Source organism: Anolis carolinensis, chromosome 5, assembly GCF_035594765.1.
Source record: "Anolis carolinensis isolate JA03-04 chromosome 5, rAnoCar3.1.pri, whole genome shotgun sequence".
Classification (NCBI taxonomy): Eukaryota; Metazoa; Chordata; class Lepidosauria; order Squamata; family Dactyloidae; genus Anolis; species Anolis carolinensis.
Window position 1 is genome coordinate 180,467,111 of NC_085845.1, and position 24,048 is coordinate 180,491,158.

Below are 24,048 nucleotides of genomic sequence, written 5' to 3' on the forward strand. Positions count from 1 at the left end.
CATTGTTGCATTCTTAAGCATGAAAGAGAGAGAGGCGCACTGCCTCAGTTTCCATCCTGACACAAAAGATCTTTTTGTGCTTCAATGGCAGGTTGGAAGAAAGAAAGAATACATCCTTTAGAAATAATAAGAGATCACTAAAATAGGTTTCTGTTGCCGCAATGTTGTCTGTGCCTCATTGAGGTTTGCAAAATATTTAAGCAACCACATTTGCATGGCTAGGCTTCACGCGCAGAACATGACACAACAAACTAATAATTTGCCCACTGTGCTGGTTTATAGACTGGGGTCACTAGCTGCAGTTGAATAGTTTGTATAATAATTTGTATATTTACTCCTTAATTGTTCAAGATAAGTCCATGCTGGCTGTTAGGAATTGTGGGAGCTGAAGTCCAAAACACCTGGAGGGGTGAAGTTTGCCCATGCCTGCTTTAGTGGCAATCATAGTTATATAGTAATTATGAAGAAAAGAAGTGCATTCAAAGTAATTATATACAACTAGTTCCTTCTAACTGCTGTAAATGAGTATATTAAACGTGTGTTGCAAACTATCTGTACACTGAAAAGTGTTTCATGGAGTTTTCTAAGGCTGAAAGAGTGTGACTCATCCAAGGCCACCCAGTAGATTTCTATGGCTGAGCAGGGAACCAAACCCTGGTCTCCAGAGTTATTCACACTGCTACACCATGCTATCTTTTAAGAGTTTTCTTAGGTAAGGAATACTCAAAGGTAGTTTTGCCAGTTCCTTCCACTAGCTTTGTTTTTGTGTTCCTTCAAGGCCTTTCTGACTTATGGTGACCCTATATTGGAGCTTTCTATTTGCTCAGAGTGCTCTTGCTTTTGGCATCCTTTGAAGTTGAGAGAGCATAAGTTGCCCAAGGTCACCCAGTGAGTTTCATGACTGATCAGAAAATTGAACCCTAGACTTCAGAATCACAGTCTAAAGCTCAGTTCTATCCTACAGCTACAGTATCTTCTAGTGTGTTTTCACTTCAGTAAAGCCTTTTCTTGATCTGTTTGTAGCTTTCTGGGGAGTGCATCTGCACTGTAGAATTAATCTAGTTTAACACCACTTTAACTCTATGCTATGGAAGTTGTATTTTTGCAAGTCTTTTCCCCTAACCCCTAATGTTGTGCTTTGTTCCTGATCTAAATCTACACCACACTTTTAGAAGAAGGAAATTATGACAGAAGATGCAGTCCTAGACCTCTGTAACACTTTTCACTTGTTACACTTACTGGTTCTGGGATATAAATGCATGAACCAGGGGTCCTCAAACTTTTAAAGCAGAGGGCTGGTCCACAATCCTTCAGACTGTTGAGGGGCCGGATTATCATTTGAAAACAAACATGAACATGTCTTATTTGTAGTGCAAAAAACAACAACAACAACAACAATGAAAGAACAATATAATATTTATAAATAAGAACAATTTTAACCAATAGAAACCTATCAGGATTTCAATGGGAAGTGTGGGCCTGCTTCTGGCCAATGAGATAGCCAAGTTAATTAGGATTGTTGTTGTGTGCCTTCAAGTCATTTCAGACTTTGGGCGAGCCAAAGTCTAAGACTGAGGGCAGGAGCCAGGTAAATGCTGGTGGTCTTTGCTTCTTCCAGCATGCTGACATTTGTCCGCCTGTCTTCCCAAGAGATTTGCAGGATTTTTCTGGGGCAATGCTGATGGAAACACTCCAGGAGTTGGGTGTGATGTCTGTAGACCGTCCACATTTCGCAGGCGTAGAGCAGGGTTGGGAGGACAATGGCTTTATAAACAAGCACCTTGACATCTCTACGGATGTCCCGATCATCAAACATGGCCATACTCACAGCAACCCAGCGATTCCGCCATAAAAGCCTTCGACAACACATTAGCTGTGGTAGTTTTAGAGTTCTATTTTAGGGATTTTTTTTTGTTTAAGTCAGTGCCAAGGAGTGGTGGAGGCTCCTCCTTTGGAGGCTTTTAAGCAGAGGCTGGATGGCCATTTGTCGGGGGTGCTTTGAATGTAATTTCCTGCTTCTTGGCAGGGGGTTGGACTGGATGACCCATGAGGTCTCTTCCAACTCTATGATTCTATGAGTGTGTCCACCATTCCCAGATCACTGCCTTAACTCTGCAAGGAGCCCCCCAGATCTTTGCTATGGAGACACCCAATGACTCCTGCTGGCTTGCTACCTTTCTTCCTGGAAGAGCTCCCTTCCTTTCAGTTTCGTTTCAGAGAGAGATAGCAACCCGCAGAGAGAGAGAGAGAGAGAGAGAGAGGAAGAGAGAACGAAACTCAGAGGAGGCGAGGGCGGGGCAGAGGCCGGCGCTCTCTTGCAGGGCGGGTTAGGGTCGCCAGCAATCGTACCGAGGGGCCCAAAGCCAGGTGAGGATGCTGAGCACCTCGTCCAGCCGCATCTACAAGGAACTCTGCGCCTCCGGCGGCTCTTTAAGCGAGGACGAGCTGGGCCGCCGCCTTGGCCTCCAGGGCAGAGCCGGCCTCCTGGCCCAGCTCCTCCAGGACGCCTCTAAGTTCACGCTGGTGACCCGGGAGGAGCCTCCTTCCTCGGCGGCGTCGGGCGGGGAGTCCCGGACGGTCGTGGCCAAGACCGGCGCCCGGCTCTGCGCGCAGCACGGCAGCGGGAAGTGCCAGGGCGACTGCCGGCAGCTCCACCTTTGCCGCTTCTTCGTCTACGGAGCCTGCCGCCACCAAGGCACCAGGTGAGCTCTCTCTGGGAACTTGCACACTGTAGAGTAGCCAGGGGCAAACTTGGGCCCTCCAGGTGTTTTGGACTCCAACTCCCACAATTCCTAACAGCCGGTAGGCTGTTAGGAATTGTGGGAGTTGAAGTCCAAAACATCTGGAGGGCCCAAGTTTGCCCCTGGCTACTCTAATGTGATGAGGCTGTGAGGTTTGTTGGAAACTCTAAGGTTGTGAGGTCTGTTGGAAACTAGGCAAGTGGAGTTTCTATATCTGTGGAAGGTCCAGGGTGGGAGAAAGAACTTGTCTGTTGGAGGCAAGTGTGAATCTTGAAATTAATCACCTTGATTAGCATTGAAAAGCCTTGCAGCTTCATGGCCTGGCTTATTCTTGCTTGAATCCTTTCTTGAGAGGTGTTAGCTAGCCCTGTTTCCCCTGTTTTCAGAGTGTTGTTCTTTATTTACTATCTTGGTTTTACAGTTTTTTTTTTAATACTGGTAGCCAGATTTTGTTCATTTTCTCGTCCAACAGACAAAAGTTCTTTCTCCCACCCTGGATATAGAAACCTCACTTGTCTCATTCCAACAGACCCCAACAACCTCTGAGGATGCCTGCCATAAATGTGGGAGAAACATCAGGAGAGAATGCTTCTGGAACATGGCCATACAACCCGGAAAACTCGCAGCAACCCAATGATCACGGCCATGAAAGCCTTTGACAACACAATTCAACATAGTTTGTGGCAGCCACAACAACAAAGTTTCTGGAGTATAACAACTACTTTCAAAAATAAGTACTGTACAATTAAACAGGAAATAACACTTTCAAACCAGGAACAGGAAATAGTTCAGATTTTGTTACATAGTGGAGTTGTTATTTAGGTGGCTGCAAAGGATCTGGAATTTTACTAATCTTACCTTTGTTAATTTATACTACACTATATTTCCATGCCAGTGTAGTATATAGGAAGGAAATGCCTAGCTGTAAAATTGTGTTTCTCCCGCCTTGTGTTTGCTGATGATTCAGGGTGACTTTTCTTATCTTTTTCTTTTTTTGTTGCTTCACATTCTCTGGTAACATTTCAAAGCTTACCACAAATTTACTCCTGCCATCATTCTGTCCTTTGTGGCCTTCCCTGCCCATTTGATGATCATACTTTAAAAACAAGTTTTAAACAAAGCACTAGACTGCCTGGCTTTATTTTCTTTTTTAAAGATGCAGTTGGATTTGTCTTGTTGAAGGCTTTCATGGCTGGAATCACTGGGTTCCTGTGAGTTTTCCGGGCTGTATGCCCATGTTCCAAAACATTTTCTCCCGATGTTTCACCCACATCTATGGAAGGCATTCTCAGAGGTTGTGAGGTCTGTTGTAAACTGGGCAAGAAGGGTTTATTTATCTGTGGAAGGTCCAGGATGGGAGAAAGAACTCTTTGTCTGTTTGAGGCAAGTGTGAATGTTGCAATTGGCCACCTTGGTTAGGTTTAATTGCCTTGCACAGCTTCAAAGCTGGCTGCTTCCTGTCTTTACAGGACAGTAAATAAAGAACAACATTCACAAAACGGGAACTCCAAACAAGAAACAATCAGAGTCAGCTAACACCTCTCAACAAAGGATCCCCCAGGCAGGAAGCAGCCAGCCTTTGAAGTTGTGAGGCCATTAAATGCTAATTAAGCTGGCCAATTGCAACATTCCCACTTGCCTCAAATGGACAAGAGTTTTTTTCTCCTACTCTGGGCAATCCACAGATATATAAACCCCACTTGCCTAGTTTCCAACAGACCTCACAACCTCTGAGGATGCCGGCTATAGATGTGGGTGAAACGTCAGGAGAAAATGCTGCTGGAACATGACCATACAGCCCAGAAAACTCAGAGCAGTGTAGTTGGATTGTTGAATCTGTGTAAAGTTACCTAGGAGTAAGCTGCATTACACTCTATGTGATTTACTTTTAAGAAAATGTGCCTACTTAACTTTAAGCTATGTTTTTAATTCCCCCCCCAACTTTCAGGAAACAGTGCAGATTCATCCATGATTTTTATTCACCCTGTAACCTCGCAGTCCTAAAAGAGCATGAGCTGGAAAAGTTAAGCTCTGATGATTTATGTCAGCTGCTGCTTCAGAATGATCCTTCCCTGTTGCCTGAGGTGAGGACTACCATTACCTTGATTGATGTTTCTTTTTAATGAATCTCTGGACAAATGGTGACTGTAAAAATCTGGTTATGGTTTATGTGCCCCCTGAGCACTGCTTTTATAGCTGAGAATTTGTGAGACGTCTACTCTTTTAATTTCACTTGAGTAACCAGTTTTAACAGAAATGTTTGCATCCCAAAGTGTTAGGCTACAAGTCTCTTTCAAGCTAAAACACAGAAAAGAAGTGGAGACAGCCGTTATAATGGATGATGAAAAACAGGCTCTGTGAAATATTGAATTTAGACTTCACTGTACTTCTAGATCGGACATGGGCAAACCTTGGGCCCTTCAGGTGTTTTGGACTTCAACTCCCACAATTCCTAACATCCTACTGGCTGTAGGTAATTGTGGGAGCCAAAGTCCAAGACACCTGGAGGGCCCAAGTTTGCCCATGCTTGTTCTAATCTCGACAGTGCATTGAAATCAGTAGGTCTTAATTTACATATGTCTTGAATTTGTCTGCTGTTAGTAGAACTAGGCCTGGATCCATGGGGCTGTATTCAGAGCTGAAAGGTCATAATGTGTGTCTTGTTTGGTACAAGGAATGTAGAGAGATAAGAAAAGGGTCATCATAGGTCATCCATAGATAAAAGTGTTTAAAAATGGCATGAAGCTAGGTTTTTAAATATATATATTTGCTCACCTCTTCTTTTCTTGAGAAATTTAGATGTCCCAATTGTTCAAATGTTACTACAGTCCAATGGTTAAAAGATTTACTATCTCACATGTCTCTCTTAAGGAAGGGGAGTATATTAGTCTACCATAGTTTATTTGCTTGGTCAGATGTGAAGTTTACAAAATTTATTACTATTTAAGCAGCTTAGCTCTGCGCTTTATGGTGTTTTTGAAATGTTGGATATGTGCTCCTCTGTCCATTAATGGAAGACGGTAGGAAAGTTTATGGAACTCTTTCCCCATCGCTGTTTCACTGCAGCTGAATCGCAGTGGTGTGAAGATTGCAGAACCTTGTTAGCAATTAAGTCCACTCTTGGGAATCTTGGAAATTTCTATAATGCTCGTAGGTTACTTCTATACAGCAATGTTATGAATGAAGAAAATGCAGGCAAGTTCTCAGTTCAATAACCCCCAAAAGTCCCACCCCTTCAACTCCCAAAAGTTTCTCTATCCAGCCTCCAGGTCTTTCCGTCTGAGCCAGTTTGTCTTATCAGGCTCTTTCCTACGCAGAGCTCCAGATGTTTTCCCTCTGTTTTCATTTCTCAACCTTGGCTGTGAACTCATGTCATGGAGGTGTTCTGCTGCCTTCAACACACCAGATACAGAGTCCCTGAAGTGGCCGTTTCAGCCAGAGAAGATCCATTGAAGAAATATTGATGTGCTGAGTCAATGTTTATATAAGCTCAATTGATTCAGTGGATCTATTCTACTTGGAATGAACAAATAGATTTAGATTAATGATTATTACATTGATAATAGGATGTGTTTGGTTGTTTTGCTGCTGCTGTGACTGGGGAACATAGCTTTCTATTCATACTGCCATCTTGCATGAAAATAATTTCTGTTGAAAGAATGAAATTTAGTATTTTAAATCAATTGTCTGAAGGAGTGTTTCGCTTGCTGTGCTCCTCTGGGTGTTTTGGACTTCAGCTCCCAGAAATCCTAGCCAGTTTACCAGGTGTTAGGAACTGTGGGAGTTGTAGTACAAAACATCTGGAGGAGCACAGTTTAGAAACTCTGGTCTAAAGAGTTTGATATACCTAGTTATAAAATGATGTAAAATAGCTCACATACCATACATAGGACTAAATAAGCATTTTTGTAATAAAGGAATAGAATGAATGCATTTGGTTTATTGGCACAATTAAATTTCTCAATTCTTCCAAACATTTCAAGGTCATGTAAACAGCTTCCTCACTTCACTTTATTCTCAAACTAGCTTGGGGACCCGATGGTGCCCGGGTTATTAGAAAAAGGCATTGTTTGTTTTGGGATGTTAGATAATATCTCGTAAGTTTGGTCCAGATCCATTGTCGGCTGGGTTTAGTGCTGTCTGGATAAGAGTGAACTACAACTCCCAGATGCGAGGTCAATCACCCCCAAAGCAGTTGGCCATGTTGGATCTGTGTGCCAAGTTTGGTCCAGATCTGACGTCAGATGGGTTCAGTGCTCTCTGCATAAGGGTGAACTATAACTCCCAAAATCAAGGTCCATTCCCACTAACCCCTGCTGTATGTTCTGTTGGTCATGGGGCTTCTCTGTGCCACATTTGGTCCCAGTCCATTGTTGGTGGGGGTCACAGTATCAGTGAAGATATTGCAAGTCCCATCTTCCATGGCAAGTGTGCTCCAGATCAATTGTTGAGTGGGTTAACAATGCTCTCTGGATGTAGGTCAAGGACAACTCTTGTAAATTACAGTGAATTCTCCCCAAGCTTCTTGTTCAGTTGGTGATCAATTCCTCTGCTAACTGTGTGCCATAGGAAAAGGTTAAGAGAGAGGCAGTAGGTGGGGTCATGCAAATTAAGGAACCCAGGGATGTCCATTCTGGAGGAAAAACAGAACATCTAGGGTGAAATTGCCCCCACATGAAAGCCTTCACTTGGGTGGGGGGCAGAGTGGCGTTTGTGGAGGGCACTGGCAGGGTTTGGGCTACATGTTTATGGCGTTCACTATAACCTGCATGTCAGTGGAGGGAGGGCCATGGTGTCTCCTTCTCAGTGGGAGCTATAGCTGTTTGTGGAGGTGAGAGGCTGTCTGTGTAAGTGGACACCACACTTTCCACTTTTATTATGTGTATAGATGATCCTGTGAGGGAGGCCAGCCTGACCTTTCATATATCGTTAGATATTCTAGTAGAACAGTGTCCTTTGATACTATTATATTCTTGTTTGTTTAATCAGAATTAAGACATGAAACTCATTTTGAAATGTGCAAGACAACAAGGAAATGAAACACTGAAGACTGCTTCCTTGTAGGACTCATTCTTAATTGTTAGCACAGCAGAAATCATAGCAGTGATGTGTACAGCTTTGTCAATGAGAAATGAATATCTCTGATCTAAGATACAGAAAGGAACCTGTTTTAGCTTTTTTCTTCCAAAATACAAAGGAGTCATGCTGTTTTTTAAACTCTCTTGCAGGTGCAGTACAATGTTTCTCCCATATGTGAAACTCTGGGGAATTCATTGTAGCAAAAGCATACCATAGAGTTGCACTGGGGAACCTAGGGTGTGTTTAGCTATTATACCTCTAGACCAGGCATGGGCAAACTTGGGCTCTCCAGGTGGTTTGGACTTCAACTCCCAAACACCTGGAGGGCCGAAGTTTGCCCATGCTTGCTCTAGACATTGCTAGGTCCTTCAGTATGTGTTCAAACTCCAGTGGAAGTATACTGTAGAATTGACTGGAGAACATAGAAATGCTTGGAGAGGATATGCTTTGTCAGACATGGGTAAATGAAACCGTGGGTCTGGGTCTCATGGACGTGGGGGTTGTACTGTAGTTTCTATTTGATTCAAAGTGTCCATGTGTCTGACTTTCTCTTTCCATTTCCAGGTATGTGCATATTATAATAAAGGGGATGGTCCCTATGGATCTTGTAACTTTAAGAAGATCTGTGTCAAACTCCATATATGTCAGTACTACCTCCACGGAGACTGCAGGTTCGGAAGCAACTGCAAGCGGTCACACGATGTTTTCAATCCAGACTGTTATGAGAAGCTGGAAAAGTGGGGAATGACCCGAGCTCTAATTACTAGAATTCCTCTGATCTACAGAAATGCATATGACATCAGAAATAGCACACCATCACCTTGCAAAGGTAAATACTTCACCTTTTTTGAAAAATGTTATAGGATTGCACTCTTCATGGAAATCTTTTTAAGATTGTAGCAACAACCCTGAATGTTCTCAAGAAGAGAAGAGAGATTCCCCCTTCTACTTATTCTTAAGTTCTTAGTTGAAAAGGGAGCTATAAGTAATTTTGTTTACAGTTTCAGGACACCTGTCTTAGAAATTGGACAGTTAGACCTTTTGACCATCTACTATCATGCCTAGACAATCAGGCAATCATGTACACATTCTTCTGTTACTCCTATTTCTCCATTTGTCCCATTTTCTTAAACACTTGAATTAGAATTTCTTTGAGACACCTTCAAAGAGTAAATTGCTATCAGATGAGGGATAATAAGTTCCTAAATACCCTAAAGAGACCAGATCCCTTCGGATCTTGGAAGCTGAACTGAGTCAGCCCTGGTTACTACTTTGATGGGAGACTACCAACAAATTCAACAAACCACCTGTGAGTGCTCCTTGCTTTAGTAACCCAGTGAACTTAATGAGGTTGCCATAAGTCAGTAGGGGACTTGAAAGGCAAAAGGTGGTACTATTTATGTGTTTGTTTGGAGCTTCTGGGAAATGTGAATCCCTGCCCATCATAGTCTAGAAGGGGTGGTATGCAGTTTCTTCTTAGCACTGTGTTGGTTCCTCAATCATGAAAAAGAGCATGGAATAAGTAAACTAATGCCACAACATATTGCTTTCTACTAATTGCAACTCTTCACTTATCACTGTGAGCAACCGGGTGATATATCAGCAGTGACAGAGTTGATAGCTACTTCTGCGAAGGTGGCTGTATTTATTATGCTTTTTCTCGTTCAGTGATTATTCTGCTTTTGTCATTGCTTCTGAGAGAGTGTAGAATGGTAACTTAAGAGCTCAGGTTTTCACCATGATATCTCTTTTGGTCTGCCCTCTCTTTGCAAAAGTACTCTAATATTTCAGTATGTAGTCCACAGATGTTGCCTTCCCCATTTCTACTAGAAATGTGTGCATGAATTACAGCAGCTCATTTAACAGTGCATTACACGGACAGTTTGTGATGGATCATCTACTTCATAGTGTGGACTCCAAAAATAGCTATGTCAGGAGCAGTATTTAAAGTCTGGAGTAAAAGTAACAGTGTTCCATCCAAATTTAGACATCTAAATACAAAAAAAAAAATGCAGAATTGGCCCTTGGTATCTGCTGATATCTAGGACCCCTTGTGGTTACCAAATCCATGGATCTTCAATGATACATGGCATTGTGAGATAGAAAAAGGCAACCTTAAGGTTTACTTTTTGATTTATTCTTAAAGAATATTTTCAAGCAGAAGGAGCTAAATACATGGGTGCAGTATCTATGGATACTGTTCCTAAGGTTGTCCTTATTGTTGGAGTTGTAAATTTGAGAAGTTTTAATTATCCATATCTTTACAATTTTGGGAACTGTTTTATAGTGTCTCTTTTTTGTCTTGCCTGGAATATACAACATTACGCGTTTCCTTTTTTTTTCTTCAGAAAGAAGAGAGAGCAGTTCACAGGTTCCATCAACCACAAATAGCATTGATGAATCAGATACGATTTGTTTATACTACATTAGGAAAAGTTGTAGCTTTCAAGGTAGGTCAATGAGAGAAATCTTTTGCATTTTTCCCATTAATTGTATCAAGTTTCCTCTCACTCTTTCATTGATTTACTGTTTCTTGCTTCCACATTTAGACATCACAAAATTTTACTTGCTAGAAACTCTGCCATCAGCCAAGGGACTTATCCAACTTATTTTTCAAAATTCTATTTTCTTATTTGTCTTCCATACGACTTGCCCCTGCCTTCTTTAGAAATGGTTTGAAAATTGCATGCATTGGGCTATTTGCTTTATCGTGCCCTTCATTTTCCAGACTAAGATCGGTCTTTCATTTCCACAACCTAAAATGCATAAATTGTTTTAACAAAGCCTCTGACACTGAAATGTTAGTTCTCCTTTGCCTCTATCTAGCTGGAAGTCTTTTTAGTAGTATCAGTACTAGAAAAATGAGCGGGACTTGGAGAAATACAAACTTTGACTATTTGGTTTCTGTAGTAAGCAATGCAAAAAAAAAAAAAAATCCAGCTAGGATTGAATTGGATTCTACTCCAAGCAATCCTGTTTTTGTTGTGTGTGACTATGTACAACAGCAGCTGCCTCCCAAATCCTTTATGGAGTGTATGCAAATTCCTGTTTGGAAAAAAAATAGCTTTTTCACTCTTCTTATTGAGATGATGTTGCTGCCAGTCTTCAGGTTATTTACTGGAATATAACGCTTGTCTGAACATTTCATTGGAATCTGTTCATATATGCAACTATCAGTTGTCAGATTCATAATCAGCCAAGGAAGATCACATGATGCTGTGTTCATAGAGAAGCTGGGGTGTCAGTCAGCATGTGGTGATTAATCGGTCAAGAAACATGACCAAGATCTCCCTGCAAGCCAGGATGGGCAAAGTGCAGGCCCGGGGATCATATGTGACCCCAAGGCTATTTATGTGGTCCTTAGCTCTCTGGGTTATTTTTTGTGGTTAAAATAATTTTTTGCTGCATATCTGCCCATTGTATCCTAAAGGCAAAAATTATCCACCAGCACCCTGCTAAAATAGTCCTTTTCATTTGTCTTATACCATGTATATGTCTACATTTTGTGTTAAGGCCATTCTGGTAGGTGAAAATTTTAACATAAATGTGGTTTTTCAAATCCAGATAAATGTATTCGGGTTCATTTCCACTTGCCATATAGATGGCAAACTTTGGATGGAGCCCAATGGAAAGATCTGGCCAACATGGAGAAGATTGAGCAAGACTATTGTGACCCATTTCATGAAAGGTATCCATGTGTTAATAGATTTGGTTTGACTTAACATAAAATTGTACTTACACAGGTCTTTGCAAAAGATATTTGCTGATTTAAATATTTTATCAAGATTTTAGCTGGTGGGTTACTTTCGTTTTACTACTATGCTTTATGATACACTGAGCTTTGATCAAATTGGCAAAAAATGTTGAAAGCTGGATCATGCACAAAATGGAAGACTAAGAGGGTCATGGTCATACCTTATTAGATCCTTGTTTTAGTTCCTTTCCTATCCCTCATTTCTTTCCCATCTACAATAAAAAAGGAGAGGGATCTAGTACTCCAGCGAGTAGGAGGAACAACCCACACATCCTTTCACTGCTAGAAATGAAACTCACAAATATAACACATACATTACTTTTGTTAGCCAACTCTTTTTAATGCAGAAAGCATTAGCTGATGGTTTTGCTGTACAGTACTGCTGTAAAATGCTTATTACAGTAACATGTGGAGCAGAATAAATGCTATTGTTAGTTAGCAGAAAGTAGTAATATTGGCATTATTAGATTTAAAAATAACCTTTGTAGATTTTTGTAGCACTTCCAGGTGAACTCTAAAATGTTTTTTTTATATCAACCTGTTACAGAATGGTCTACAACGGCCTTGGGAATGACTCCAAGGTTCTAGTCATTGATTTCTCCAATATGACTTGTAACAGTGCCAAACTTAGACGCCTCTCTACAGCATCCTCTGTGACTAAAGCCCCATATTATATTCTCACAACTGATTGGATCTGGTATTGGAAAGATGAGTGTGATGTCTGGAATGAATATGGAGTAAAGGTAAGTAATACTGGAACAAAACTGCATGGAATAAAAAAGCAGAGTCCTTTTGTACATAATTGTAGTGTAAGTCCCTCTCTCTAAGCCAGGGTGAAGATAAAAATGTGGTTAACATTTCAGATTCACAAGAGGTGCATAACTTACTAGCATTTTCTTGCACAGTTTTCCTGAAATGAATCAGAGATCTTTAAAAGCACAACCATGGGACTGTCATTATTTATCGTTACTTATTTGTCTTGCAATATTGCTGTTCTTCAAACAAACAAAATACTCAAGTATATGCAAACGAAATATACAAACTAGAGTCAATGGATCATTTGGTTTTACCTATGTATTAACTCACCATTCAACAATAGAGACGAGAGTACTATAGTTGGGCCCAGTAGAATCCCAATCACTAAAATGCTAATGTTAAGAGAAGCTTCAGGAGATTCACTGTAATCAGTAAATCTTTCTTTTTTACCATCCTAGGATGTATCACAACTTTAGATCCAGTTTCCCTGGCAAAGTTTTTTTTAAAAAAGATGGACCATCATTTATATTTGTGACTCTTGATTGCAGGATCTTGACCATGACGCTGCGACACTGTCCAGTTTTGACTTGGAGAAGGCCTATCAGTCCGAAGCATCACCAACACTCAAGTTTTCAGCTGGGAAACATACATATGAACTTGATTTCAGAGGTGTGTTCTTGGTATTCTTAAATCAAATGAGGTGTGCCAAAAGAATGCTGGCTATAAACCCATATTGTAGTCTTATACTGAGCAAGACCATGCAATACTTCTCAGAGCTAGGAAACGGTGAATTACACGAAACATGGCATTACTTATAGTGAGTTACTTTTTCATTCAGTGAGAACTAAAATTGTCTCATTTTAAAACATTCCATTCTTCCCACGGCAGGTAATGTTTTATTTCTCGTTCTTGAGTAGAATTTTTGCTACCCATCTTCCTCAATGAAGGCTGCCTATAAGCCTGGGTTAAAGATTGCTGTGAGCAGCAAAAAACTTGGATACCTGCAAAGCTGCTTAAAAGAAACTACTTTACCAGAAGCTCTGCCCTTTCTATGCAGCAGTGCTGCTAATCTGTAGTCTAGTTTCTTCCTGAGAAGGAAGGAAATGGACTATGATTATATAGCATGTATATGGTTATATACATGTTATATAACACAGAAAGTGCTAGCATGGGGTTACACTGGATTAGGACACTGGGAGACCAGGATTCGGATTCCACTCAGCCATAGCAGGTGACCTTGGCCAAGACACAGGCTCTCAGGCTCAGAGGATGATAAGAGGCAAATGCCCTCTGAATAAAACTTACCAAGAAAAACCTGTACAGCAACGTTGTACAATAAATTGCACAGTACTATGCATTTGAAGCACACCTGGAAGGCAGATAATGGCTCATTTTATATGATGTCTTCATTAGATGCTATGTATACATGAAACCCAAAACACAAATATTGCTAAATTAGGGAATGAAAAAACCAAAATATTTTCAGGCCTTGGGTGGCCTGAAAGCACCAGGCCCTGCAAGTCGGGCCTACAAGCCATTGGGCGTGCAATGGCTCGTAGGCCCAGCTCACAGGGTCTATGGTCGAGTGCTCGATGGTAGGTCCGGCAGCTAGAGTGCTCAATGGTTTTTAGGCCCTGGCTGCCAGGCCTACTGTCAAGGGCTTGATGGTAGGCTCGGCAGCCAGGGCCTACGACCATTGAGCACTCAATATCTCCTAGGCCTGGCTCGCAGGGCTTACAGGCAAGTGCTGAGTGCTCGATGCTCGTAGGCCCTGCGAGCTGGGCCTAGGAGCATCAAGCATTCGGTGTTCAACTGAAGGCCATGTGAGCTGGGCCTACAAGCTATCGAGCGCTCAGTGGCTCATAGGCCGGGCTTGCAGGGCCCAAAGTCGAGTGTTCGGTGCTCGACTGTAGGTCCTGTGAGCCAGGCCTACAAGACATTGAGCACTTGATGCTTATAGGCCCGGCAGGCAGGGGCTACGAGCATTGAGTGTCCGGCGCTTGGCTGAAGGCCCTGCAAGCTAGGGCATACAGCCAAGCAACAAAAATCAGCTGACCAAATGGCTACCGGTCCTTTTCTTCATTCGTTTCACTGTTTCTTTTGTTCCCATGGGGTTGTGCCATTCCGTGCAATCCGAATGGACGTAACGGGATTAGAGCCCAACCCTACTCCTTACTGCTGATTCAAGCCTATAGTTACTGTTTTCTCTAGCTAGCTGATTAATGTACATTTATATAGCTCAATGAACATGCAGTCTCTGACACAGATTAATTGAACCTGCTTACCTGGCACAGCGGTGAATGTTTAAATGTTCATTTTTAGTGGATTTGATTTATATGTATGCTACTTCTTGTCTGCACATATGAGTATAACCCGTTGGCAGTTACATCTCCCTTTCTTCTTGTACATATAGATGTATATAAAACATTTTTTATTCTTTATCATTGCTAGAATGTAACATGTTTGGTATTCATTTACCATACACACATTTTATACAATAACATAGTAAGAAAACAGTCTTAGTCATGCTAACCATGAGACTTTTAAAATAGATGTTGGAACCTTTTGTATTGCATGTTCTACCACTTAGCTAAGTTCACAAAATGAGAATTTTTACATTGAACTATTGGTCTGGATATTTAGGTGGCTTATTTGATATGTCTGTGAAGGGAGTTCAGATGGAGTGGATATTTTTGGATCAGGAGGACACCTTCTTTACAAGTCAAATGGGCTGTTATGTTCAATTCTCTTTTTGTCTGAAGTGCACGCACAGCTTCATGCCATGGAGACAGGAGTTGAATTAGTTCAGAATAAAAGACGTGGCCTCCCTAAAAATTAAGCCTGCTTCTTATATTCTCTTTAAAGTCACTATTATTCCAAGGTGAAAAACATCTTGCAAATGTGAAGGCAATGTATATATAAGTAATATTATTTTTTCTTGTTCTTGTTTTCTCCCCCAGTCATGAAACAGAAAAATCTGCGTTATCTTACAGAACGAAGTATTCGTAGACGACCAAAGTTTGTGTCTCCAAAAGAAGTAGAAGAGAAGAAAAAAACTGGGTTAGTTTACATGTGTGTACATGTGTACAATGGGTGGAAATTGTTTGGCTTTCGAAATGATGTGAACTGTAGCTCCCAGTATTCCTCACCATTAGCAACAGAGACCAGAGTTGCAAAAGGTTGCAGTCCAACAATACCTGAAGAGTCACAATTTTATTTATATGCAGCTTTTCTCTTTATTCAAGATCCAAAGCAAGACTCACTCACCTACTTCATTCACCCGTTTACCTACTCACTCGCTCATACATTCAATTTCTCTCCCATCCAATCACTTGGATGCCTATCCATATGAGTCAGTGCATGGGCAAATGAATGAAATAAGTAGATGGGTCTTTGGGTGGGTGAGTGGATGGGCGAGTGGATGGCTGTGTTATTGAAGGGGGCAGATGGGTGAATAGATGGATAGGTTTCTTAGTGAATGAGTGGGTGGGCAAACAAGCAAGCAGATGAGCGTTTACAGTGAGGAAGCTGCCTACCGGTAAATTAAGGGTGCCACTATGATATGAGGAATTTGAAAATACTGAAACTGGGATGCCGAAAATGGGGGTGCGACTATTAAGTGATGAAGTACTATAGTTTCAAAAGACAATTCCACATGAATGTATTATAGTAGTACAACAATGCTGTAATCAAGGTGTGTGTGGTTACATGGGCCAGATCTGACATCTGAAGCAACTAGCACACTAGATCCTAGCTACTGCTGGAAAGTGGGCATCCAGGCACAAATCAGAGTCCAAGAATATGCCCAAGCTGTTTAAGCATGCAATAAGTGTTGTAGATCATGAGATAGTGGAATGCTTCCTTTTAGCAGTAATTAAAGATAATTTGCTGAGCTTTGACCTGTTTAAGTTTAGCATTGGTATTCTTCAGCTGTATTAATTTTGCCTGTTAATCAGTTGGTGAAATCCTCCTCCTTAATATCATTTATAAAAGTAAAGGTTTATTACCTATCTGATTTCTTTTATTCACTAAGTGGAGTGGCACAGTCGAAAGGAGGCACAGCATTAATTCCAGCACACTGGGATCAATCAGCCTTGCCAGAATTGGGATATACGGTATGATTCTTTGATATGCTTATTTTTTAAATGGTCAGATTGTACGTATAGTTTCCTTTTCATGTGTGTGCGTGTGTCTTGATTCCCCCCCCCCAAAATACTGTACATGGTGACTTACTGTTCCTAATGTGAAAGGTTAGATTATATCCATGTATGCAAATATTAATATTATTGCCTTTGCAGATTCAGATTTTGAGCTCCAGAATGGTTTAGTTGTTGTATTTTATTCTAACTCACACATTTTCTGGGTATTTGGAGTTCCCAGAAAATGTTGTCCAAACCAAGATAGTCAATAACTGACACTGTCCAGTAGATGTACAGTCAGTAGCAACACTGGTAGTATTTTTACACTTTTTGAGTAGAACAAACATTTTGGCTGATTTTTTAAAGGTCAAACTTTTTATCTAATCTTTATTATTTATTATTTATATTTATTGTCAGTTTAATATTGATGCTGTATACCTTGGATAAAAACAAAGGCTGGTGTTTTCTTGGTGTTCCCAACTTGATTAGACCTATTTAATTAATTGGGAATTGTGGTTCAATACATAGGAAAGGCTCATTAATTTCATTGAATCCATTGTAGTTGGAACATACAGAATTTAGTGGCACAGTGTGTTAAAGCGCTGAGCTGCTGAACTTGCAGACCGAAAGGTCCCAGGTTCGAATCCGGGGAGCGGAGGGAGCGCCTGCTGTTGCTCCAGCTTCTGCCAACCTAGCAGTTTGAAAACATGCAAATGTGAGTAGATCAATAGGTAGCAGGAAGGTAACGGCACTCCATGCAGTCATGCTGGCCACATGACCTTGGAGGTGTCTACAGACAACGCTGGCTCTTTGGCTTAGAAATGGAGATGAGCACCAACCCCCAGAGTCGGACACGACTGGACTTAACGTCAGGGGAAACCTTTACCTTATTGAGGGAATAAGATTTGTTCATGTCTTTTCCTTTTTAAAGAAAATATTCTGGAAAATTGAAACTATGATGCAAAACACAGATCTAAGTTTTCCTCCCCAGTATCATGTGTCATTATGTCCAAGGGAAACCTTCTGACATCCTTTTCTTGATAATGGAGAAATTGATTACCACATTTAAAATTCTTTTTTGTTGGTCTGAGCATTCTGCTGCTCATTCTGAAATGTATTTTTATGCTTGTGCATTTTTTTTTGGCAGCTGGTTACCCTTCTGTCATCTTCCAATGAATATAGAAAAGTTCAAGTCAACTTTCAGCGCACAATGCCCAAAGCAACAATTGTGGAGATCAAGAGAATCCAGAACCGGGCTCTTTGGGAAGTATATCAGTGGTATGTTCAAAAATGTTCCACTGGTTTCATGTGACTAGATTGTCTGAAAAACTGGAGTCCATTCCCCCATCCCCCAAAACCCAGTTGAACTGTTGTCTAGCAGAAGTCTTTTGGCCTTCTGTAAAAATAATGATGTGAACAAGTTGACACTCCTATTGTTTCCTCAGTTTTAGATTTTTTAAAGAAAATATTGTGGAATAAAAATATAATGTCAGGCGATGCATAGCTAGATGTCTCACATGGTTTAATTATGAAGTTGGGTAGACAAAATTTCCTAACTATCCCCCTTCCCCACAGTTGCTCCTTCTCTATGTGGAAATAATATGCACACATCTAACTTTTCTTTTAACTTTATTAACTTTATTAAGATATTTTTCTTTAATACTAGTTTGATTTGCTGTTGGCATCCAAGTATGCTGGTGCTTGGTTTTGGATATATCAACTAGCCCAACATGGCTTTTGAAATTCCCCCTGCTGTTTTCCCCTACTATGGGATGTTTGCACATGTGTTTTTCTGTGCCTAAGTTACAGATATGAAATATATTCTTATTTTAATTTTTTCAGGAAAAGTTCAGACAGGGCAAGGATTTCAAGTAGCACAACTGAAAGTAGCATTATGCTATATCTTCCCTGAAGCATAAAAGAGTCCTCTCATATTTGCTCAGTATTTGAAATCAGTTTTGATCATCAGTGTGTAAACTGATGTCTAATTGATATCATTCATTGGTAGCAACCGTATCTTGCTTGGGATAAGTCCCAAGTTTGCTAGCAGGAAAATGCTACACATACTCATTGCTTTCTTTGAGAATTAAATTAGTGAATAATTGCATCCCTAGTTTGCTGTGCAAAATTTATATATTAATTAAAAATTACACAAGCCAATTTGCAGATCAGACTCCATACCTCCAAGTAATATACAAAAAACAAACAAAGAAAATGAAAATAAATCCAAGATGGCAAAAAGATTAAGAGAGCTGTCTTTAAAATTTAAAGGAGTTTATAGTTGAAACCTAAAATTAGTACAAGGTATAAAATAAGGAAAGCCAATGAGAACATAACTTAAGAGGAATAGCAAATGGAATGTAACATTGGAGTAAGCAAAATAGTGAACTATTCCAAATAATCTAAAATCTGAAGACATGGAGCAGAAAAATTAAGTTTGTATTGTCCTGCTCTAAAATAAAGATGAAACTGCTTTGTTGTTGCATACTATCAAGTCATTTCTGGCATACGGAGATCCTAAGGTGAACCTATAACCCAGTTTTCTTGGCAAGATTTGTCCAGAGAGGGTTTGCAGTTGCCTTTATTTGAGTTTGAGAGAGAATGGCTTGCCCAAGGACCATCCAGTGTGTTTCCATGGACATGTGGGGATTTGAATCCAGAGCTGTAATCCAACGCTAAAACTACTATGCTACACTGGCTATAGCTGTGCTTACATAACTTCTAGAGGGGAGGAGTTCCAAAAAAGTATACAACTATCTTTCCCTTCATTGGTAGTGTCTGGAGTATGGTTTCAAAAAAAGATCTTAAGAATCAGCTGAAATTTGTTTTTGCTTTAGAGAACATTTAACACCTATAATCTTGTTCCTAGGCAAAAGGAGCAAATGAAAAAGGCAAACGATGGAAAGGATGTGGATGAAAGGCAGTTGTTTCATGGGACAAACAAGAGCCATGTCGATGCTATCTGCCAGCAGAACTTTGACTGGAGGATCTGTGGCGTTCACGGAACAGCATATGGCAAAGGTAATTCTGGTAACTTACACTTTTTGTCAGGTAGCCAGTGCAACTAGGTATGTCTCCCCCTGACATTGGTGTGGTTTCTTGCTTCTGTTCTATTTCATAGATCCTGGATTGAGTTTCCTCCAGAATGGTTAGACAAATTGGACTACTTAATAATTTAATTTCCTTAGGAATTATGAGTTAGAAATGCATTAAGTGATCAAGTACACACACAGCATTAAGAAAGCTGTTGTAGTTGGGCTGTCCCAGGAATAACCTAGGTAGCATACTGTCTTACCTATGCACTTCCTTGGGAGCAAACATCACTAAACTTCTAAGTATACATTGTGCTTCTAAGTGAATTTTAATGCAACCAATTCCCAAGTAGGCTTGTTCTTAAGTTGAATTAGTATGTAAGTAAGAACAGGCACATTTTTGAAGTGCAACTTCATTCAAAATTGATATATATTAGCTTTGGATAGCATAGGGAAGGGTTATCATCCCTGTGGTGTTTGTTTTGCTGTCTGTGCCCCTGTTCAGAAGATTTCGCCTGTGAGAATTGGATTTTGAAAAAGGTGGCTTGTTGTGGAAACAAAGTTTGGTGATAAAGCTTCAGTGGAGACACCTTTTGCCCATGATAACTCTTCCAGGAGTAAATTTCTCTTCCAGGAGTAGATTTCTCTCACTTCCTGTTGTCAGAATTATTCAATACAATAATGGGATTTCTATCCATAAAGAACGATGAGGCTGAAATGAAACATTTTTTAAAATTTGTTAAAAATTTTCAAAATTTGATTGATGGTTAATTCCATTTTAATGTTGACCTTTTGTATGTGCACGTAAGTGACCTTGAGTCCTAGTTTTTGGGGGAAAATTGCAGTAACAATTAAGAATAAATTATGCATGAAATCGCAAATGGCAGTCATGGGGGCAGGGTAGAGAATGTTAAAAAACGAGTATTTTGTTAGCTGATATGATTCTGTATAGACTCTTTATAATTTCATTTTTGCAAGCTTTTTATGACTTGCAGCTTCTACTGTATATCTTCTAATGCTGAATCTGCTATATTTTTGAGTTGCAATAAGTAGTCTTACTCTTTTTCTTCTGTGCTTCTTTCAGGAAGTTACTTTGCAAGGGATGCTTCATATTCTGACAATTACAGTGATTCTACCAATAAAATAATGTTTTTGGCCAGAGTTTTGGTGGGAGAGTTTACCATAGGCATGTCGTCTTATCTTCGCCCTCCTCAAAAAGAGGTCCAGAGCACTGGATTCTATAACAGTTGTGTGAATGATCTCAGGAATCCATCCATCTTTGTCATTTTTGAGAAACACCAGATTTACCCTGAATATGTGATTAAATACAGAAATTAGATCAATCTTAGTTATCAAGTACATGCTGTTGCTTATCTTTTCCAGCCTTATGAGATACTTTCTGGAAGACTAGATGAGGAAGAATCTGTTTATGTTAGGACTGCAGTAGTTCACAAACTGTTTTTTAAAAAATATTTTGATATATATGTACTATGTTGAATTGGGCAGCATGCCGATATATTAACAGTTTTAAAACTACCCTTATTTTTAAATCCAAAATTTTACCAAATTTGTGGGTGATAAATGCCTTCTTAGAAGAAGCATAGTTCTTTTCTCGCAGTAGACGACTTTTCTGAGATGGTGCCTGCTGTGATAATATTCTTGTCATCTTGAAGCCTAAGTGATCACTGTTTTCTTCACAGTTGCTGAATTCAGAAGGGGTTTTTGTTGATTGTGGCAACGTTGTTGATCAATTTGCCTTTGAAAAGCCTCCACATGCATTTCATAAATTCGAAATGGCCTTGTAGAATAACACTGGTTGAAAAGGCTGCATGAGGGAGCACCCCTTTTAAATATTTCCTGCATGCATTTGAAAGTGTATCTTTCATTATACTGGATCATAATATTGTCTAAATTAAAATTCACTCATCTTGAAGCAGTTGTTTCCGATATTTTGAGATAGCTTTGCTGTAAATTCTTTCAGGTTGGTTCTTACAAAAAAACGAAACTGAGACATAGAACACCATAAGTGCAATATTATGCTGTGGTTTAGCCTGACCAATTCAAAGTTGAATCTTGAAGCCTGGCATGAGTGGTGTATATGAGACCAACATTTAATTTCACGCCCAAGAGAGGTCTACAGTGTGATTGAATCAGTAATGACTCCAGGTCTTTCGGGAATTGCTGTTTTTGTTTAGCTGGACAACAGCTTCTGGTGATACTTTTATATTTTCCGACCAATAATTTAACTTTTTATTGTTCTAGGTCAGGGCTTCTCAACCTGTGGGTCCCCAGGTGTTTTGGCCTACAACTCCCAGAAATCCCAGCCAGTTTACCAGCAGTTAGGATTTCTGAGAGTTGAATACCAAAACATCTGGGGACCCAGAGGTAGCGAACCACTGTATCTAGTTCTTTCCTCTCTGGCACAAAATCTATTAAGTTCATTTGTTCCTTATGAATTTGCCTCAGTGTCTTCAGGCGTTATAAACAGGGTACATGCTACAATTCTGGATTCATGAAGTCAAATCTATGCTGGAAACATTTAAAACTTTCACTATCTGTGCACATATACTCTGTCAATAATAGTGGATTGCCATGAATGTCTTGCATAAGTGTTACATAGTCATGCTTTGATGGGTGTATAGTTGGATCCCTGGGTGACTTTTATAACTAAAAGTTTTTCAGAAGTCTGCCTGGTTCAATAGTTTGCCATCATTAAGAATGGTATTTTAAAAGTTTATCTGCAGTAAGTATGGTTTGGCTTGATCCTGTACTGATTTTCTTAAAGGTTTCTGTGGAGTTCTGTAACCAAAACTCTAGCTATTACTGTAAACTCTTTTAATGTTGTCAAACTACTTTGCTGGTCATAATGTATCTTGCTTTCCCACTAAATGCAAATTAAAGCATAGGTATTACAAAGCTTTCTCTGTGTTGCATGATTTTCATATATCTAGTTGACTATCAATAGAAAGTACAATTTTCATTGGTGCAGAGAAAGCTGGGATATAAATATTGTAAATAAATAAATTGGGCCTAAATATCAAATCAGGATGGCTAAGAATGGATACTGGATTTTCATGAATTCTTAGGAATGCATGCCGAAGGAAACATCCTAAACCCAGCAAAGTACAGGAAATGAAGCATGACATGTGAGCAGCAGCAACCTTGAATAGACATTCCTTGATGTCACTGACACATTGTGCTTCCCTTTGGTCAGAATAGATTGCTATTCTACGATGCAATGGTGAATTGTGGTCATAGGTTATTTGGAAAGGTCTAGGAACCACACTTCCTTTAAAAATAACTTCTGTTTCATAAGTATAAAATTTTGTGTGGAACAGGTGGAAAAGAAAATGCTTTTCATTAGTAATCAAAATAGCAAAATATTCTGTAAGAAAAAAAATTCTTTTAGTCAATCATAAAGTACAGTTTTCCCAGTTACTTGAAAAACGACAGCTTTCAGCTGAGACCAATTAAAATGCTTAAAGATACTACATTATAACAATTATTTATAGAAACAGCTTCGTAGTTTGAGATTCTGGCAATTATTGTGAATTCTGTTGTTGACATTATATGCATTTTGATGAGGAGGCGGGAGCCAAATAGTCCAAACATTTTTGCTGCTTTTGACATTTTATGTGAATATGAAGTGGCAAACAAGAATTCTTCAAATCCTAAAAAACACTGAACTTTTAATCAATAATCTTTTATTGGAAAAAAGAGACTTGTATATTTTCTCAGCACAATTAGAGGCAACACGGCACAGTAAGATGTTGTCTTTTTGGAAGGCACAGTGAGTGGTGATTTTCTTCTATCGAGAAACCATCTTGATGTAGATACCATTCAGAGGTCCTAGCGTGCCTTGAGATTTCAACTGCAAAGGAATCTGGGTAGGGCAGAACAGAAATGGAATACAACGTGAAGTTAAATATCAGTAGGAGATATCAACATTTATTGAAGAGATGCAAATATTCAACCTGACCTTTCCCATCTCAGGATTTGGAGGAGTTTTTAGGTGGAGAGAAAATTTGTTAAAAAAATATCAACTGGAGAAAGGACATAAAAATTCCTGGTAGCACATAATGGTTGGGTAATGGTGAAAAGACTAGCTTATCTATCAATTTTCCCATGCAGTGTCTTTGTTGGATGTGTTCTAAGATCTATTCCCAGTTCATCTGAGATCACGACCACACATCATACAGCATGAATGCATAATGCCTAAAAGAACAATGCAGTGTTTTAAAAGGAAGAACAATTTTAACCAACATTCATTTACCAATATTTCAGTGGGAAGTGTGGGACTGCTTTTGTCAAATGAATTAGGATTGCTGCTGTTGTGTACCTTCAAGTCGGTTCAGACTTAGGGCAATCTTAAGTCTAAAGTTTAGAGCAGAGGTCAGGTAAATACCTTTGGAGGGCTGCATGTGCAGGTTTGAGACCCCTGACCTAGATCAACCTTTCCCAACCTAGTGCTGACCAAGTGTTTTGGATTTCGGCTTCCATGCCCTTTCACAACTGGCCATATTAGCTAAGTCATGCTAAGAAATGCA

The 24,048-nt window shown here is 39.8% G+C and overlaps 2 protein-coding genes across 8 annotated transcripts in view; one reads left to right on the plus strand and one right to left on the minus strand.

Moving 5' to 3' along the window:
• The first annotated feature begins 2,172 nt into the window (after window positions 1-2,172).
• On the plus strand, window positions 2,173-22,417 carry LOC100561568 (protein mono-ADP-ribosyltransferase PARP12). The gene is made up of 12 exons (XM_003220877.4): window positions 2,173-2,702; window positions 4,690-4,825; window positions 8,385-8,649; window positions 10,169-10,270; window positions 11,385-11,508; window positions 12,122-12,317; window positions 12,879-12,999; window positions 15,291-15,390; window positions 16,364-16,445; window positions 17,617-17,747; window positions 19,339-19,490; window positions 20,586-22,417. Exons 1-12 carry the CDS (start codon window positions 2,374-2,376, stop codon window positions 20,837-20,839), a joined length of 1,992 nt encoding a protein of 663 aa, XP_003220925.1. The 5' UTR covers window positions 2,173-2,373; the 3' UTR covers window positions 20,840-22,417.
• Window positions 22,418-23,185: 768 nt separating this feature from the next.
• The window catches only part of tbxas1 (thromboxane A synthase 1), a 276,173-nt gene continuing 275,310 nt past the window's right edge, over window positions 23,186-24,048 (minus strand). For all 7 annotated transcript variants that reach the window (XM_008110550.3, XM_008110549.3, XM_008110551.3 and 4 more), the window contains one exon: window positions 23,186-23,384. In XM_008110550.3, the coding sequence (XP_008108757.1) occupies window positions 23,310-23,384 (75 nt within the window). In that variant the 3' untranslated portion in view covers window positions 23,186-23,309. The remainder of the gene's footprint in view (window positions 23,385-24,048) is intronic.